Source organism: Saccopteryx bilineata, chromosome 2 (genome assembly GCF_036850765.1).
Source record: "Saccopteryx bilineata isolate mSacBil1 chromosome 2, mSacBil1_pri_phased_curated, whole genome shotgun sequence".
NCBI classification, from domain to species: Eukaryota; Metazoa; Chordata; class Mammalia; order Chiroptera; family Emballonuridae; genus Saccopteryx; species Saccopteryx bilineata.
The window spans coordinates 245,952,989-245,973,002 of record NC_089491.1 but is presented as its reverse complement, the minus strand read 5'-3'; the positions used below and the strand labels follow the sequence as shown (position 1 = coordinate 245,973,002).

At 46.5% G+C, this 20,014-nt stretch overlaps 1 protein-coding gene across 1 annotated transcript in view; it reads left to right on the top strand.

Annotated features, from left to right (window-relative positions):
* Positions 1–3,019: 3,019 nt before the first annotated feature.
* The window catches only part of UBASH3B (ubiquitin associated and SH3 domain containing B), a 138,856-nt gene continuing 121,861 nt past the window's right edge, over positions 3,020–20,014 (top strand). The window contains exon 1 of the mRNA XM_066259807.1: positions 3,020–3,498. Coding sequence (XP_066115904.1) covers positions 3,371–3,498 — 128 coding nt within the window. The 5' untranslated portion in view covers positions 3,020–3,370. The remainder of the gene's footprint in view (positions 3,499–20,014) is intronic.

Sequence of the window (20,014 nt, the reverse complement as noted above, 5' to 3'; positions counted from 1 at the left end):
GCCCTTGCTCAGCAAGACCGGTTCCTGCCCCACTGCTCCCACTGGTCACAAAGCCTGCCAGCCACAAAGACATCTCTCTCCTCCTTGTAAAACAACACTACGGACAAAGATAAAGCTTCCCCTAGGTTTTCAAAGGCAATACAATTAAAACATGATGGATCTTCATTGTCAGCCCCCCCTTCCTCTTGTAAAAACAAATAGCAACAGTCTGAGTGCTGGCACTGGTGAGCAAGTCAGGCTGCGATGTCTATCTATACAAGTGCCTCGGGCAAAACGGTTGACATCTAAGGTGTCTGCTTTCATAGTGCTTTCTGCAGGCTACCTAAAATTATTTTTACATCCCTCATTTTCTGTCACTAGAAGAAAGGAGAAAGATGTAGGGGTTCAGAAAGAGTCACTCCAAGATGTGCCTGGGTGGTATGCAAATTGTGTTGAGCTAAAGGCAACTTGAACTGTAGGCTCAAGAGAAACTTCTGCACAATCTCATGACCTAGAGGAATCTGAATAAGGAGCTTTGCCCATAACAAGAGATTATCTACTGGGGAGCACAAACTTCTAATTACTGGACATTCGCTTTTCTTATTGTTCCGTGATGACCCTTGTGATCTGCCAAGGCGCCTTACTCTCATCCCTAGCTCAGAAAGTCTTCTGTAGCCATTTTTCCTTTTTATCTTTGAACCTCACTTGCTCGTGGGGTCTCTGACTCTCTCGTGGGTATGGGGTTCCCATACATACATATGGATGAAATTTGGTCATTTTCTCTTGTTAATCAGTTTTGTGTCTATTTGATTATTAGACCAGCTAAAAGAAACTTGAGGGTAGAGGAAAGTTTCTTCCTCCTCCACAGAGATAGCTAATTCCATTTTTCTGGAGAAACAGAGATTCAGTAATTGTATCAAGGGGCATTAAAGGAGTCAGAAGGTGACCATGTTCTTTTGATGGTTGGCATCTTTTCATCATCATAACAATGGTGGTAAATGGTTATTTGGACAAATTTTGAGAGTTCACATCCTGGTTTTATCACTTACTAGCCATATGACAAGATACTTGACCTGTCTGCGTCAATTATTCGTAAAGTGGACAATGATACGCTAGTACTTATTGCTTTGTTGAGAAAGTAAATGAGTTAATATGTATAAGAACTGAGGAACAGCACTAGCGTATAGTAGCTTCTCAATAAATTTGAGTTATTATTTGTGTGGTGCTTATAGTTTACAAAGAACTTCCACAGGTATTAGTAGTTCTTGACTAGGCTCCGGATCTTGACTCTAAGCCCAGGCAATTGGAAGAAGTTCAGAATATTGGGTAAGGTCCGGCATCCTTTACCGAACACATCCCAAGGAGGATATATACTAGGCATTGCTTTCCCAGCCCAGTTCTGCCTCTTTGCTCCATGCCCGGGAAAAGCACCCCGCAGGCTCCAGCACACTTCCTCTGCTCTGGCAGGAGCTCCCACCCAGGAAGTATGAACTTTCCCTCCTCCCTTACACAGCAGGAGGAAGAATTATGCACATTGTTGCCTAAGCCTCAGGAGTCCTTATCTCCCCACTTTCAAATACCACTGGATATTCTTTAAAAAACCAATTCTGGGGTAAGAGAATTAAACTGTGTCATTTTCCCTGGTAAAAGTTTTAGATTCCTTATAAAGCAAGTCTAAAAAGCTGCTCATGAACACTGGTCACCATCCGTCCCCTACAGCCTCTACAGGAAAAGGAGAACCTAGTGTGTGCAAGGTACTATGATGCACATAGATAAGGACTTAGGGCTGCGGAAGGCAGAAACAAGTTGCCCAAAGCACCCTGGTGGGTGAAAACTCTGGCTATGCATTTATCAGCTCTATGATATTGCTCAACCTTTCTGAGCTGACTTTTCTCATCTGTTTAATTAAAATAATAATCATACACATTTCATCTGGTCCTTGTAAAAATTTAATGAGTTAATTCATTTATTATGTTCAGCACAGTGGTGGGCACATGCAAGAGGCCAATGAATGTTAGGTTTTATTACTATAGTTACTTGGCAAAGAGGAGCAGCTAAGATTTCTCTGTGCTTTCTCCATTGCACAAATCGAGCCCTTTGTCCCTGACTGTGGAACACAAGTTATCTCCAAATGAAAGAGTGTTAACAGCACCCAGGCCAGCTCACAGTGTGGGGCACGGGAGAGTGGTTATGGATAGGAAATCCACCTTATTTGAGGCGGGAGTAGTTTTGTCCAACCTATGAAGTAATTCATGACGAGTGATGATCTGTATTTCTTTGAACCCTTCTATTGACAGGGCACTCGCTCCCTAATGAAATGTGAATACCATTCCCTCCGAATACCTCTGGCAGTTGGAAAGTGTGGTTTCTTTGTTCCTTCTCCCTCCACCCTCCTTCCACTTCCCACTTCCTCTCTCTCCTTCCCCTTCCTCCTTTCATCTTCTCCTCCCTCTTCCTCTTTCAGCCACATCCTCTCCCTCTTTTCCTTTCCCCTCCAGGACTAAGAGTCGCAGGTTCCACTCTTTGCCCTGACGTCACCATCTCAGTTTTGGAGAGCATGGTAGGTTTTCAGTGTGGAACCTTGTCAGGCTGATGGGACTGGTCGTCTATGGCTATAACAATCCTCTGGGTTTTGCAGGGTCTTTCAGAAGGAAAACATTTTATCTGGGCCTCTGGCTTGGCCTTTCTAGTTTATTAATGTCCTCCATCAGTTCGCTCAATTTTTATTATTAACCCCCTTTAGAACCACATGAAATTTGAATTGGGTAGATTTTGTGTCTTGAGGCCCAGTCGGCCCTATATGCAAACTACGGAGAAGGCTGGGGCATTGAGAGCACCTCGCCGATGCCAACGCACACAAGGCAGCCTTCTCTGGTTCGAACCTTCAGCTCAGCAGCAAGGGACTCACCGCCAGAGCCCCGCCTCAGGCAGCCTCGCGCGGCGCGGCCGCTTTAAGAGAGGGGCGGGGCCCGGCGCAGGCAAGGCAGGGCCAGCCTACAAGGCTCCTATTCCTTTTTGATCCATTCAAAAATTACTCATTGCAAATTCCCGGACTGCTGGGAGAGGAGAAGGAAGGGGGCGGAGGAGCAAAGCCGCTGCAGGCGCCGCGCTGGGGGCACCGGGAGGCCCGAGTAGCTGACGGCTGGCGCGGCCGAAGCCGCTCGCCGGCAGCTCTGGCTCCGGTGGCCTCACCAGGAAGCGTCAGAATCTCGACACCCGGGGAGCTCCGAGCGTCGCCACCGCCGCCGCCGCCTCCCGCCCGGCTCTCGGCCCTGAACCCTTTGCCCGACCCCATCCAGGGTCCCTCCTCCCTCCGGGCGATCTGGCGTGGGCGCCTTCCCCGGCGATGGCTGGCCGCTGAGCTCAGCACGGCCACCCCAGCGCGCTCGGCATGGCCGCGAGAGAGGAGCTGTACAGCAGAGTCATCCCGCGGAGGGACCGCCAGCAGCGTCCGGGCATCATCAAGCATGGATCTGCGCTGGACGTGCTCCTGTCCATGGGCTTCCCCAGATCCCGCGCGTAAGTGGCGGCGCTCGCAGCCTTGCGCCCCCTCCCGCCCCTCCTGCCGGCCCTCGGCTTCGCTCCGGCTCGCCTCCCAGTTCCTGCTGTCCCCGCTGCCCACGTCCGGTTGAGGGTAGGATGGGCGCGCACAGTCCGGTGCGCATCCCCTTCGGGCGGGGGTGCAGGGGAAGACGCCGCGCAGGAGCGCTGGGCTGGGGGCTTGCTGGGAGTGCCTATGGTGAGGCATGCCCAAGGGCTAGGGAACCGGGTTCGAGTCCTAGGTACCATGCCGAGCGCCTGACCTCCGCCGGTGGACTAAGCCGGTGTCCTGTGGGCTCCCCGAGGTCCCCAGCGCCTAGCTCTTGGGGGGCGGGACCCCACTGAAGATTCGAAGCGATCCGGAGCGCTAGGTTGGCTCGGTATCCTCTTGATGGCTGGGAAAGGAAAAGGGACAGCCGGGCAGGGAGGCCGGCACTCCCACTGCAGCGGCTTCCAGCTCCGGATGCTGCTCTCTGGTTCGGTCTCCCTCCGGAGTAGGAGGAGCAGGAGGAGCAGGAGGAGCGGGAGCGTAGGCGTTGCTGCGTATTCATTGATAGGGAGGAAGAAATGAGGAGAAGCAATTCCTCCTGGGGACCTGAGTTCTCGGTTCTCGTCAGCGGTGACAGCAGTGCAGAAATCTGTGGGTGCCTGAGAGTAAGGAGAGGAGCTGTCCTCCCTCATCCTTCTACCCCTGGAGGGCGGAGAAGGCCAGTGCCGAGAGCGCAGGTGGCCGCCCCTGCAGCCTGCTGCGAAGAGGTCTGGCAGCCAGCAAGAGGCGGCAGCAATAGTAGGAGTCTTCTCAAGCTGGGCATCTAGGCTGGAACCTTGCCTGGGAGGAAGCCAAAGCGGGTGGCCAGGCCCTTCTTCCTTGGATGCCTGCAGGTTTCTTAGGTGGGGCACACTGCCTGAGATCCTGTTGCGCTCTGCTTCTTTGAATTACATTACCTGAAGGGGGAGTTGGGCAAACTTCATTAGGAAGGCAAAGTCAATGAAAGTTTTTTTCCGGATTCCCTTTCCTACCCTCTGGGCAAACCTTGTTTATTCTTTATTAACCTGGCTGTAACCTCCTAATCAAAGCAGACCCCAAATTTTTCACTTCACCCAGCCTGCTTGGAAGGCCCAGAAATGGACTGATATTTCCGTCACCCATTGGCTTCCAAGCACTGAGGCTCCAGTAGTTCCTGATATCGAAGCTGCAGGAAGAAGACCTTGCAGGCTATGCAGGGCTGTGTCAGGTGTGGGTGCTGAAAGCTGAGTCCTTCCTGTGGATGATGCATGTGCACAGACAGCTCTCTTTACGAATGGGACGGAGGGGCCAGGAAGTCTGCTGAGCAGTGTTGCAGAATCGGCACAGTCTGAGGCATTTTCCCTTTAAGAAACAAGGCTGGTGTTAGGGCCTGTTTAATTAAGGGAAGAAATACTTAACTACTCAGACCATTGTGTTTGCTGTTCGAACTGGCTTTAAAGGGACATCTTTTTACTGTGTTGGGGAGGCCTTGTCCATGTCCTGATATGTTAGGATGATGGTCTCATTTTGACTTGTTCAAACCCTGATACCTCATATTAGCTAGCATTTACTGAGCACTTGCTATGTATAGTTCCAAGCACTTTACCTAGTATTCATTTTATCATCCTAGCCAGCCAATGAGAAAGGGAGCTATATACCCATTTTGTGAATTGGGAAACAGGTTTAGAGAGGTTATATGACTTGTTCCAGATCACAACAGTAAGCAGTGTGGCTGCTTAGCATAGGCCTCATATCCAGGGCCAGGATATAACAAGTAAATGTGGCTACTGCTGTGACAAGTTACTACAAACTGGGTGGCTTAAAACAATAGAAATGTATTCTCTCATACAATTCTGGAGGCTAGAAGCCCTTAATCAGTGTCACTGGACTGAAAGCAAGGCAACAGCAGGGCGGTGCTCCCTCTGGAGGTTTTAGGGAAGAATCCATCCCTGGCCTTTTCCAGCTCCTGCTGGCTGCTGGCATTCTTTGGCTTGTGGCTGCATCACTCCAGTCTCTGCCTCCATGGTCACATTATCCTCTCTTCTGTCCGTGTCAAATTTCCTTCTCTTTCCTGTAAAGACACTTGTGATTATAAATAGGGCCTTCTCAGATAATTCAGGATAATCTCACCATTTTAAGATCCTTCACTTAATCACATCTGCAAACTACTTTTATTTTTTTCCCCATAAGGTAATGTTCACAGGTTCAGGGACTAGGACATGGATATCTTAAGGGGCCATCATTCAGCCTATCACAGCTACGATCATAGTTTCTGGCACTGCCTCTCTACTGAAAAGGTAATAGAGTGGGCCATGATGAAATAGGCTAGGTGGGAGGAAGGTTTTGTCTCTTTCAAATTCTCTGCCTCCAAGTGGGCTGAGCCCTCGACAATCACCTGACCTATTTCTGCTCCCCACCCCAGCTGGCATGTCTCCCAACTCAACCTAGAAAGGCCAATCGGTTAGCCTTCCCCTTCATAACAGCTCAGGTCAGTAAGAAGAGAGACCTGTCCCCGCAGCCATCTGAGATTTCAGAGAGCAGACTTTTAACTTTACTTGGGAGAGTTGAGAAGAAAAGGGAGCAGGGGTGTCAAGCTTAGTGCCTGAGAAGTCTCCTTTTTATGTCTTCAGCCTGGGGGAAAAGACGTGAGGACACTGAAAGCAGGAGAGAGCAGAGCTGGCCTCCTGGGACCAGGATGCCTGGGCTGTGAGGAGACCGAGGGTTGGGAACAGTGTCTGGAACATGGCTCTTTGAAGAGAGAACAGTGGCAGCCAGCGTGGTGGGCTCTGGTTTGTGGCTGGGTGTGACTGGGTCTGGTGTTGCACAGTGGCAAGAAGGGACCACCCACTGGGTTCCGGGTGGGCAGTCAGCGAGCTCAGCGGCCAGCTAGGCCCAGGTCCCATTCCAGCTTGTTCAGGGCTGTGGTCTTGGGTGAGTTGTTTAACCCCTCAGGGCCCCACTGACTCCCTGTGAAGGGGACAGGATTAATCTGTTCTTGCTTCTTAAGTGCTTGCTTGACAGGGCTGCAGGAAACCTGTTGAGCTAGCAGATGGCCTCAGGGTATGTTCTCTCCAGCTCAGTACTCCCCTGTAGCTGGGCTGGACTTTGCCCATCCCACTTTTAGGACCTTTAGCCCAACTTGGACGCCGCTGTGGAAGAACCAGCCACATGGAGAAGGATGGAGGAAGGGTGATTGTTATGGTGTGTGCGTGCGTGTGTGTATGTAAACAAGCAGAAGGTAAGGAAGTGTTAGGGAAACCTCCGGAAGAAAACTTTAAAGGGGCCAAAATAGCCTATCCTCTGTTTTTATTTCTGTGTCTAATAGCTCTGCTCTGGTCCAAAAGTTCTAAAAATAAAGGACCAGCTTTGTCAAGACGGGCAGGAGGGTGGTAGGAAGGAAAAGGAAGAGTGTGTGTGCTGAGCAAAGGCCTGAGGAAGAGGCCGCAGGGGGCCTGGGGCTAGGACATTGGGGGACATATCCCCGGAGAAGGCGACACAGGAACCCTGCCAGAGTTGTCGCTTTGTAGAACCCTACTAATTTTATGCTCTGCCCCTGCTGGCCTCTGTGGTTTCTGGGGGAGTGAGGCTCTCATCTCTTATCTCTTCTCTAGCTTGAGGCCAACTGTGGGAGCCAGTCACTGAACGACGAATTTGAGGAGTCCTGGCTGATACAACTCTGCCTCTTTTCTTTCTTTTCTTTTTTTCTTAATAAATGTATCAATTTATTTTAGAGAGGGGGGGGAAGCATTCATTTGTTGTTCCATTCATTTATGCATTCATTGGTCACTTCCCTTATGTGCCTTGATTGGTGATCAAACCTGCAACTTTGGAGTTTTCAGATGACACTTTGACCAACTGTGCTAACCAGTCAGGGCCCCTGACGCTTGTCTTATTTTGGTGAGTTTGTTGGTTCTGCCCGTGGCTAGTACTTTATCGGGGGCCAGTGGCTTTAGAATGTTTCCTAATGATTGAGAGATATAATCTTGCAAAAGGACATTGTGACGTGACAGGGGTCAGATGAAGTTCTAGTTCAGCTTCTGACTGATACTTGAGCATTAACTCCTTGAATCCATATCCCGACCTGCTTCTGTGCATGGCAGTCCTGTGTAACCATCAAGGCTTTGTATCGACAAAATGGTATCAGGGCAGGAAGGGAAGTGGAGAAGTTAAAAGTATAGTCTGGATACAAGATAGATATAATTAGGACATTATTGTGTTGGATTGGAAGAAAATGAAGATGTGAGATGGAGGTTGAGGTCCCTGTTAAGGATTCACGTGTGCTGTTAGGATTGTTCAGAGAATATCTGAACAGTGTCTCTAGAGTAAGACGTGGCAGAAGGAAGGAGCTCGAAGGAGTGCCTTTGACTTTGCTCTGGACAGGAAGCTGCATTAGTGATGCCTCACTGCACAAAGATAAAAGCAGCTGAAAGCTGTCTGCACAAGGAATTGGGAAACAATTTGCAGAGCCTATGAATTAAAATATCCAGTTTTCTTTGGCCTTCTCCAGCTTACCTGGTGATTGGCATTGGTTGGATTCCCTGCAAGTATTTGATCAACTCAGGATTTTTGAATTGTGGCTCATTCTGGGCAGGGGCTACAGCTGCTTTCTCAGCGATGTTGGGTAGAAAGAGAAGAACCCACGGTCCACTGGAGCTGAACAGGTCTTATAGGTGCATAGGGCAAGGTCACCCACCCGACGTGACCAGCCACCACACACTCCCTTACATTTATGTGTTCTTTTACAGTTGAAAAATTGTTCTCACATGCACCTAATATCCCTCATGATCAAAACAGCAGGCCTGTGAAGTAAAGCACACAACAAAAGCTTCATTTTATAAATGAGACACAAGGCTGCAAGGACCTCAGGGACCTACCTGGTGTGGGGCCATGTCTCCATGCAGCACCAGGCCAGAACTGTAAGTCCAGTGAACTTTCCCGGCTACAGAAAGGTCCCTGTTCAGAAGGAAATAATCTTGACGTGAGCTCTTTTTTAACTTGATCAAGGTCTAAGTTAGGTACAAAGGGTTGATCAGTTTTGACATATGTAAACACGTGAAGTCACCAGCACAAGACATAGCACATGTCCCTCATCCCTCACCCCTAAAAGTTGCTTTGTGCCCCTTTGCAGTCAATCTCTTCTCCACCCCATCCCTGGGCAACAATGACCTGGTTTCTGCCACTACAGCTTAGTTGGCATTTTCTAGACTTGCATATAGGTGGAATCGTACAATGCGTACTCTTGTGCCTGGCTGGCTTCTTTTCTAACACTTTTGAGACCTGTGCATGATACTACATGCATCAGGAGTTTTGTTATTCCTGAGTAGATCTTGATGCATTTTAATGTGCTAATAAAACATAATTCTAACCTTTGTACACAGCTTCTGTGAAAATTCTGTTGCATTCTCATAATACCTTGGGTTTTTAAACCACTTTTGAGATTACAAAGCAGATTCCTGTACATAATCACTATCAAGTCGCAGACATGATAATCTCATGAGACAGCTGAGGTTCAGGAGATTAAGTGTCACACATCCTGCCGCTGACTCTGTCCTCTGGTTTTTGTCATCACCCTGCCCTCGGCTGTCTCAAACTCTAGCTGCTTTTCACAGAGTGGACAGTAATTCTCAAAGCGAAAGGGTTTGCTTTTCAGAGAGACGACAGAACGGAGGAGTCCTGCAGAGTGTCGCCCCACCAGCTCTGCTCCTGCCAGCGACAGTGGTGTTGGCTGCACCCCATCCCAGTAGGCATCTGGTGTGTGTGTGAGGGTGTGTCCCTCTTCTTGGCAACCATCAACTGAAGAGACCCCATCATTATCTGCCTGGTACCCAAAAGTCAATTTATGGCAGCTGGGTAGCCTTGGGCAAGGTGCTGACTATACTAAGACTCAGTTTCCCTGTCTGTAAAGGGGGACAATAACAGTACCTAACTCAGAGAACTGTTGTGAGGGCCAGCGGTGCTTTTCCAGCAGAGACTTGGCAAGTGCCCGGTGTTCAATAAGCCCCTGTAGGAGGTAAGTGTGCCGCTGCTCCGAAGGGTATGCTATTCTGCATGAGTCCTTTGTCGCCTGGACTATGCTCCACCTAACCTTCCCCTCTGCTCACTGAATTGTGGGCAGAGTAGTGAGTGCAGAGTGGCGGCCCCCTTGCGTCCCTTGGCCCTTCAGTTCTGTCCCCCAGCCTCTCTGTGGAGTGCCCCCAGGGGTGCCAGGCCTCGTGGAGGTAGACCCGGAGCAGGCCAGAGCGACCCAAGCTGCTGGTTGTAATAAGTCGCCTGCGCTGGGGATGTGAGGGAGTGCCATATGGTTGTCTTTGGATTAGTCTCAGATGGAATCAGACTCTAACCCTGGAGAGGAAAAGAAATTAAAAAGAGCACTCAAGAATGGCTCCTGCACCGTGATGGGCACAGTCCCAGCAGGACACAGAGTGTTGCTGGGGGAGTGAGATGTTTGTGGTCTCCATCGGGACTGAAAGCCTTGTCTTCTTCATTGCAGGATTTTTCCAGGGGCCCCTGGGCATTACCCAGGAGCTTATGGGAGAATCTCTGGGTTTTCTCTTCCTGGAAGACGGATGGATAGATGGAGCAGCAGCTTAAGTCCCCTGGACCATCTGTCAGAGACTACGGGTGTGTGATAGGTGATGCCCTTTTTTGTTGGTCCATCTTGCTAACATCTCCATTTGCCTGGTGACTTTGCCATCTTTTTCTTTGCCACGTGCTATTTATAAGGATGAGGCTTATGGGAAAAAGCCTCAGGTGAACATCCAGTAATTGTCTGAGCTCTTAGTGTGTACACAGCATTCTACTAAGTCCTGAGCATTTCTTGGGTGGAAAAGATGAATGGCAAGTTTTATGATATGGCACTCTAACGTCAGCCCTTCCCTAGCTGGCGGCAACTCCTCCACAGTGACCCTTTGAGGTGCAAGCCTGCCATTTCGCACCCTGGGTGAGTGACACTCTGCAGCCCGCCTAAAAGCTCTGGGTTTGGCTCGCACCACACAGGGAGCCCAGTGGTAACACACAATGAAACCAAACTCAGTTTACCAGCCTTGGCTCTGGGCTCTCACTCTCATCTCAGTGATCAGCTGTTTGGACTCATACACATACTTTTCTTTTTCCCGGCCTCAGTGTTCCCACCTGTAAAATGGGTTAGAGCCAACAACCCCCCTCTCAGGTTCCTTGCCATTGTGATGACTTGGGGGTGACATGGACAAAGTTGGGGTAGCATAAATGTATTTTTGCTGCTTTGTGGATACTTTTCTTGTTTCTGAGTGTTTGGTTTTTTCTGTTTTAATTTGTATTTAGTTTTCTTCTCCCCAGAGCTTGATAGTCAAATTCTCTTCTCCCTTTAAAGAAAAACTCTTCAGGACTGTTGATATTCTAGAATAAATAAATGGAGAGCAAGAAAGATGCGAGGCAATTACAACAGCGGGAAGTTGTTTAACTAGTATGCATTAGTATAATTTTCAAATTGGTACATAGCGTTCTTTCTTGCAAACTGATTGAAGTGCCAGTTAAACATGAGAGGAGGTTGGTGCCTCGAGCCCAGCCCCTGGGGACCTTTTTAAATTACAGGGACATCTTTCCTCCTGCAAGATCGCCAGCTGTTTGTGTAACAATTCCCATTGTGTTCCTTTGTCCCAGTGGAAACTTAAACATTCTTGTACATAAAGCAACAGTGGCAGTGAACTCCACCAGGACCAGGGCTGTTGCCACACACAATGGGAAGCTGAAAGAAACACGGCAGCAGCTCACAGGAGTCCGGAAAAAGCCAAGGGGAAGCCGACAGCACAGATGGCCAGAGGCAGCCAAATGTTTCGGGTTTCTTTTCAGGTTTTGTTGAATAAACCTTCTCCATAAATCAGGTAGCAGCATTGTTTAGAAACCTACTTCCGAGCTGACTGTGCCCCATTCAAAAATATTTACTGCGAGCATGCACTCACTCAATGTTTATCCTCTTATCTTGGGGTAGGAAGTACTTAGAGAGTAGGAAAGAAATCTGCCTCCGATGGCTGCCTTTGTGTACAGTCTGTTTAAACACAGACAGACACGTGAGGAACTGCAGGGAGTTCCTGGAGTTCTGAACCAGGGGCCTCCGCTATCTCATATTTTCAGTCAACCTGCCCTTGAATTGCCTGCCTGCCCATCCTTCCTCCTCCTTTAGCCTCCTCAGATTCTACCCATCCTGGGAGCCAGGTCAACCGTGATGCCCTGGGCTCCCCTTCGCTTTCCTTCCCTACCCCGTTTCCTGTCGCGTTTCTTCTCCCTTTCTCTTCTCTCTTCTCATCCCTTCTCCTTCCGGCCCTCTTAGAGCTTCACCATGTGCAGCTAGCAAGGTAGAGAGGTCCCACCTGCACTGCCCACAAAGATGCAGAGTTCTCTGCCCCGGGACTTTGGCCGCTGCCACCTACAGTGAACTTTTCTCTTGGGAGTCTTTTATTTTCACAATTTAAATCTTTAAAACACAAGGCAATGCGCGCGCACACACACACACACATACACACACTGTACCAGTCTGATCTCTGTGGCAAGTTCTCTGGATTATGCCACTTTTTTTTTTTAATGCACAGACACTTCACTATTATGTATATATGGCAAGATTATAACCTCTAATAGCAGTTGGTTATAAACATAATTAGATATAACATCAGCCCTCAGGAAACTGGCAAAGGAGTGTGGAAGATAGAGAATGATGATAAAATGTGGTCAATGTGATACAAAGGGTAGATGTAGTACTTGTGTGGAGAGGAGGCGATTAGTGTCACACCAGACGGAGCCCTGAAGTCAAGTTTAAAGTGCAAATATGATGAGAGCAATCTCGTCTTCAGTGTAAGAGGTGGGAGTTCGGGAAGATCAATAGACAGTTCAGGTGATTTAGTCCTAACCACAGGGGTGAGGTGGAGGCAAACATGGCTTTCTTGAGTCATTCTGCTCATCTTCCTCCTACCTTCTCTCTCACCGCCAACCCCTGCACCCCAACTTAGGTACTATGTTACTATTTAGTTTAGAAAGAAAAGGAGAAATTTTGGCTACAAAAACAAAAAATAACAACCACAAAACCCAGCTCTGGCCATCCCAGAGCATCGAGGTTGCTGGCTCAATCCGAGGGCACTGGCTGGACCCCCGAGGTTGCTGGTTCAACCCCTGATCAGGGCACATATGAGAAGAAATCAATTGCCCAATTAAGTGGAACAATAAATTGATGCTTCTCTCTCTCTCTCTCCTCTCTAAAAACAACCAAAAACAAAAAACCCCAGCTGGCCCATAGTTGGGCCTAAGTTTAGCTTGGACATTATTTTATTCACTTCCATTAGACACTTACTCAGTGCCTACTAAACACCAGGAAATTGTTAGGGATGTGAAGACTGTTTTTTTTCTATGGCGGCTCAGCCTTCCGCAAGAGAGAAAAGCATGTCAACCATAAAAGTGATATAATGCATTAAAAATGATGTAATACAATCAGTGCCACAGTAGAGGTTTGAAAAAAGCTCTCTAGGGACCACAGGGGGAAAAGAAAAAAAACGATTAGTGCAATGTGGTAAAGTTGAGGAAAGCAGAGGAGGTTAAGACCTTAAACAATGAACAGATTTTCTAGGCATAGGAGACGGAAGGACATTCATTCCAGCCAGAGAGGACAGTGTGAAATTCAGCATGCAGGAAGGCATGCCAGGGCTGTGGGCTGTCGAGAAGGAAAGGAGAGAGGAGCAGTGAGAGATAAGCAGAGACATGAGTTGGGCCCAGAGATTATGAAGAATAACGTTTTAAAGCATAGAAATCAGTATAAAGAAGAAAATGGAGGTCCTGGCCGGTTTACTCAGTGGTAGATCGTTGACCCAGCATGTGGATGTCCCGGGTTTGATTCCTGGTCAGAGAACACAAGAGAAGCAACCATCTGCTTCTCCACCACTTCCGCTCCCCCTTTGCTCTCTCTCTCTTCCCCTCCTGCAGCCATGGCTTAATTGGTTCAAGTGCATTGGCCCCAACCACTGAGGTTAGCTTTATGGAGCTTCTGCCTCAGGAGCTAAAAATAGCTTAGTTGCGAGCATGGCTCCCGATGGGCAGAGCATCAGCCCCAGACAGGGGTTGCTGGGTGGATCCTGGTCAGGGCACATGTGAGAGTCTGTTTCTCTACCTCCTTCCTCTCATTTGGAAAAGAAGGGAAAAAGAAGGCTAGAATGGAGCAAAGAAAACCTAGTCAGGGAAGCCAGTTGGAAGGTGATTGTGATAGTTCAGGAGAAAGATTAATAAGACTTGGATTAAGATGAACAAGAGTCCAATTTTAGAAATGTTTCTGAAGTCAAATTAACAGGATTCATAATCTGTTGGGTGTGAAGACTGGGGGTACAAAAAGACAGTTTAAGACTGACAGCTAGTGAAAATGGAAAGGCGGAGACAATATTAACCAAGAGCGAACATACAGAGAATAGGGTATTTTGAGAGGGAGATTAGATTTAGAGGATGCGGTGACGACTTTGGTTTGAGGCGTGTTTTAGGTTTTAAAAACACGTAAAGATATGATTGGAAATAGGGATCTGGACCTCAGAGGAGAAGTTAGGGCTAGAAATAGCAACTTGGGAACTGATGGTAGTAGAAGGCATTAGAGTTGGTGTAATGAGCCGGCAGGGTGTAAAGAGAAGAAATGAAGCCAACTCCCAGGGGTGGAATTCTGCAGGGCAAGCTCGCAGTAGAGAACAGGTGGAGGAGGCTAAGAGGAGTGGTTGGAGAGGCAGGAAAGAACAAAATGACAGCTGTCCTGGAAGAAGACAAGGAAGGAGAGGACTTGATGAAAAAGATGCAGGTTAACAACACATTTCTTTTCCTCACTTCCCCGAACTCCTGGGAGCCTGAGCTGTGTTCTTTCTGCGGAAGGCTGGCGTCTGTGCTCTGAAACAGACTGCTGACTGAGATCTGACTGTGAAAAGACATTATTGGGAACCTCTGGTGTAAGAATCACCTGACCTTTAGAATTCCCCTATTGCTAAATGCCACTTACAGATTTATCCCCCTCATTCTTACCTTAATACCAAATGCCCCCTCTCACTTTAGTTAACCTCACTGGACACTGAGGTCACGCGATTAGCCTTGTTGAGATGACCCTTCATTCATTATTCCATCAATCTTTCCTGATCCTCACTGCACGCCAGTCAGTACATTCCGTGCTGTGGGTAAAGCATTGAATTGAGAAACCACCTTAGTTCCTCTTCTTTCTGGTCAGAGGATGCTGAGATCTCAGCCTGCCTCTATAATGTCTTCTCTCCAGCAAGTTCCTGCCCCTGCCACCTCTCCATTAGAAGTAGCTCATCAAGGAATGCTGCAGATCTATGCTCTCTCTCTAAGACATCAAGATTCACGAGGGGGCCAGTGGACAGGCTCTGGAGCAACTTCTGTGTCCCCGAGGAAAGGTTTTCTCCACTTTTCTAAGTTACAACTTGTTCTGCATAGTTGGGTCTGTGTTCACTCACCTGCACCCTGGAGACGAGTGGCAAAGTGTGAATAAGAACAGGTGATGGGTGTATTGGGTGATGTGGAAGGAGATGATCGAGGAAGGAAGATGGAGGAGGAAACAAGGGAAAGGCCTTGGACTGGGATACCCTGAATCAAGGTTGAAGAAAATACATTTACCCCAAAGAAAGGGAAGTTGGACTTTACATGTATGTTTGTGGGAATCGAATTTCTAAGGGTTGGTAGACACTGAAAATGTAAACACAGAATATACAGTTGTAAATTTAGGTGCTCAAGATATGTTAGTTAGTTAGTGCTCTGGCGGGTGGCACAGTGGATAGAACATCGTCCCAGAGCACTGAGGTCACTGGTTCGATCCTGAGGTCACTGGCTTCACGCCTGAGGTCACCTGTTTGAGTCCTCGTTAGGCACATATGAGAAACAATCAATTGCGCAACTAAGTAGAACAATGAGTTGACTTCTCCCTCTCAAAAGAAAAAAAAGAAATATTCATTTTCTAGACTGTTCCTTTTTTATTATTATTTATTTTTAGAGTGGGGTGGGGGGAGAGAGAGAGAAAAAAAAAGAGAGAGGAGGGGGAGAGGAGCAGGAAGAATCATTTCCCATATGTGCCTTAACCAGGCAAGCTCAGGGTTTCGAACCGGCGACCTCAGTGTTCCAGGTCAACGCTTTATCCACTGCACCACCACAGGTGAGGGTAGACTGTTTCTAATATGAAATTACATAATAGTAATCACTTGCTCCTGACTTGAGAGTCATGGATGATGGAAGATAGATTTTGCTTTAGGGTGAAAAAATTCATAAGATCTCTGCCCTAGGTTTAGGATAACTCCACTATACCTGTTGAAATAACGTATCCTTACTTGTAAAAAACCTGCATATGTAGAATCTCAGGCATGTATAGCTAGAATTGCTGGTAAAGCTGATCTAGTCCAACTTTCCCTTTTTACCTATCAGTAAAATGAGACAAGGCAAGGAGGTCACTTTTTCCAGACCAATTGCTAGACCTTGACAGAAGTAGAGCTGAGGCCTCCTAACCCCAGCCTGGACCACAATTTCTTTTTTCTACATCGGGTTACTTCTCTGAGTCCAGGGTCTGCCTCAAAGAAATGAGTTTCTAACAAGATCTTGGTTCTGTGTTCTGGAGGAATGGACTGGTCTGTTGTCAGATTAACCCTTTCCGGTAGTTTCTGTCTTTTCTTTCCCTTTTGCTCCTCTCCTTCTGCCTGCCACTTATTTGTATCTCAGCCGATAGAAGATGAAGCTAACATGAGGAGAGCCCAACTGGCAAGGTTACCTCTGAGACGGAGGGTGGGGTAGGTGGCTAAGGAAGCCTCCCACCAGTGGTAGAATAGGTGTTGGAGGGGCTCCATTGTTGTCCCATTCACCCACCCAGGAAGTAAGAATGAAACTTATATTCTGCTATTGGGAAAAGAAAATTGGCTTTAGGGACAGAAGATTGGGTTCAAATTCTGCATCTGTCGCTTTTTTTTTTTTTTTTTTTACAGAGACAGAGAGTCAGAGAGAGGGATAGACAGGGACAGACAGACAGGAACGGAAAGGTGAGAAGCATCAATCATTAATTTTTCGTTGTGTTGCAACACCTTAGCTGTTCATTGATTGCTTTCTCATATGTGCCTTGACCGCGGGCCTTCAGCAGACCGAGTCCCCTTGCTCAAGCCAGCGACCTTGGGCTCAAGCCAGTGAGCTTTTGCTCCAACCAGATGAGCCTGTGTTCAAGTTGGAGACCTCAGGGTCTTGAACCTGGGTCTTCTGCATCCCAGTCCGATGCTCTATCCACTGCGCCACCACCTGGTCAGGCTACATCTGTCACTTTCTGAAGATGTAGTTTTAAGCAAGTTATTTCTACAGGTTGGAGCAATCAAAATGGGGCAACAAAGGCATATAAAAGTAATAAAAACCACAAAGAGTCACGCATACATAAAGTGATACTGTTATTTGTTATCAATGGTTTGGTCACGGTACTTGAGGCTATTCGAGAAAACACTTGGGTTTTGTGCCGTGTGAGAGAACTGTTCTAGTTCTCCCTAACCAAGCCCTGTTGTCCTGGAGAGGATCGTTCTGGCCGAGTGAGGAACATGAGGAGCCACGCAAGGGGCCAGTTCTAAGTGAGCACTTCCTTCTGGAAGCTTAAATTTTTATTTCATCTCATTTGGGTAGTAGGGACGTGAGTCATAACAAGTTAGCAAGTGGCTTTGCGAAAACCAGAGGGTTTTGTGAAACATAGCACATGTAACCAAAAGCATGTGTGGTAGTTTCCTATTGCTGCTAGAACCAATTCAGGGGCTTAAAATGACACAATTTATTCTCTCACCATTTGGAGATCAGAAGTCCAAAATGCGTATAATGGGCACAGTTCCAGATGTCAGTGGAGCTGTACTTTCTCTGGAGGATATAGGAGAGAATCTGTTCCTTGACTTCTCCAGCTTCCAAAATCCATCCACCTGCATTTATTGGCTAGTGGCCCCTTCTAGCTTCAAAATGCATCAGACTTCTGCTTCTGTCATCACATGCCCTTCTTATCTATACGTTCTGGGGATTAGGATATGGGCATCTTTGAGAAGCCATTATTTTGTCTACCACTAAAAAACCAAGTGGCTTTTATGAAAACAAGAGTTTAGGTGTGTGTGTAAGCACTCACCCTGCAATTCTCTTAGTTTATGGTATTTCCCTCAGAAGGGAGGCTAACTAGGTGCTCCTCATTTGCATTTCCTATTGCTAACTCATCACCCGCATGAGTCCCAACCCAAACAGGAAACAATTCATAGCTAACCTTTATTGAGTGCCTGCTGTGTGGCAGAAGATATTTTATTTAAATATTGTTTTATTGATTGATTTTTGAGAGACAGAGAGAGGAAGCAGGGGAGAGAGACAGAGAAAAAGAGAGAGAGAGAGAGAGAGAAGCATTCATTTGTTGTTCCATTTAGCTGTACATTCATTGGTTGCTTCCCATATGTGTCCTGACTGGAAATCAAACTCTCCACCTTGGTGTTTTGGGATAACACTCTAACCGACTGAGCTAACCAGCCAGGGCCCAGAAAAATTTTAAACACTTTACCTGTACATTATTTTGTGCATCCTCCCTAACAACTTTATAAGTAAGAACTATTATTACTCCCATTTTATTGATGAAAAAGCTGAGGCTTGGAGATTTTAAAAATATTTATATTTTTTGATCAGAGTTGAAATTTAATATTTTATTAGTTTCAGGTGTATAGCACAGTAATTAGACATTTATATAACTTATGATTCCCCCTGATATGTCTACTACCCACCTGATACCATATGTGGATATTCTAATATTATTGATGATATTCCTTATGCTGTACTTTATATCTCCATGACTATTTTGTAACTACCAATGGTATTTCTTAATCCCTTTACCTTTTTAATCCAGCCCCTCAACTCTCTCCCATCTGGCAGTGTGTTCTCTGTATCCATGAGTTTGTTTTTATTTTGTTTGTTCACTTATTTTGCTTTTTAGATTCCACATGTAAGTGAAATGCTATGGTATTTATGTCTCTCTGACTGACTTATTTAACTTAGCACAATACCCTCTAGGTCCATCCATGTTGTCACAAATGGTAAGATTTTATTTTATTTTTATAGTCAAGTAATATTCCATTGTATATCTTTTTATATACACCATATTTTCTTATCTATTTATCTATCAGTGGACAGTTAAGTTGCTTTCATGCCTTAGGCATTATAAATAATGTTGCAATGAACATAGGGATGCATATGTCTTTTCAAATTAGTGGTTTGACTTTCTGCAGATAACTACCCAGAAGTAGAATTACTAGGTCATATAGTAGTTGTATTTCTTAATTTTTTAAAGAAAATTCTATGCTGTTTTCCACAGTGGCTGCACCAATCTGCATTCCCACCAGCAGTGAACAAGGGTTCCCTTTTCTCCACACCCTCACCAACTCTTGTTTGTGGATTTATTGCCGATAGCCATTCTGACAGGTGTGAGGTGACATCTCACAGTGGTTTTAATTTGCATTTCTCTGATGATTAGTGATGCGAGCATCTTTTCATATGTCTATTGGCCTCTTCATATGTCTGTATGTTCTCTTTGGAAAGTGTATATTCAGGTCCTTTGCCCATTTTTTTAAATTGGATTTTTTTTCTAATGTAAAGTTGTATGTATGAGTTCTTTATATATTTTATATACCCCATATGAGATGTAACATGGACACATATGAGGCACAGAGATTTAAAAAACATTTTTTTCCATTGATTTGAGATAGAAGCATTAACTAGTTGTTCTACTTAGTAGTTCCATTTAGTTGTGTACTCATTGGTTGCTTCCCATATGTACCCTGACCAGGGATCAAACCCACGATCTCAGCACACTGGGATGACACTCTATCCACTGAGCCACCTGGCGAGGGCTGGCACAGAGATTCTTAAGTAGCTCAAGATCACATACCTAGTAAGTAGTAGAACCAGGAATGTGAACTCCAGGAAAGTTCACTCTCAAATCTGAGGGTTTTTTAAAATTGAATTTATTGGAGTGACACTGGTTAACAAAATTATGCAGGTTTCAGGTGTCCAATTCTACAAAAATTCTCTGTACACCGTATTGTGTGTTCACGGCCAAGTTCGAATCTGAGTTCTTAACTAGCACTCACAATATTGATATGTAGCTAGTGTTTAGTCAAGTTTGGTGGATGGCAGAAGGAAAGAAAAAACATGAGATCCAAAAGAAATGATGCGATGTCCCTAGATTACACGGAATTGTCAAAAGAGTAATTTCATTTGTCCATTGGTTTGATCTGTTATGGGCCTCAACTCACTCCAATGTGGTTGACTATTTAGTGATGTGGTCTGGAGTTACAATGGTATCATCCTTTTTAAAAGCATATGTGTATGTGTGTGTGTGTGTGTGTGTGTGTGTGTGTGTGTGTGTCGGGGCTACCCATCTTGGCTCCAAACTGAAAAGACAGACACAGGATTGTATATATTTAGGAGTTAGTAGAACCCCAGGTCACTACCAACCACCTC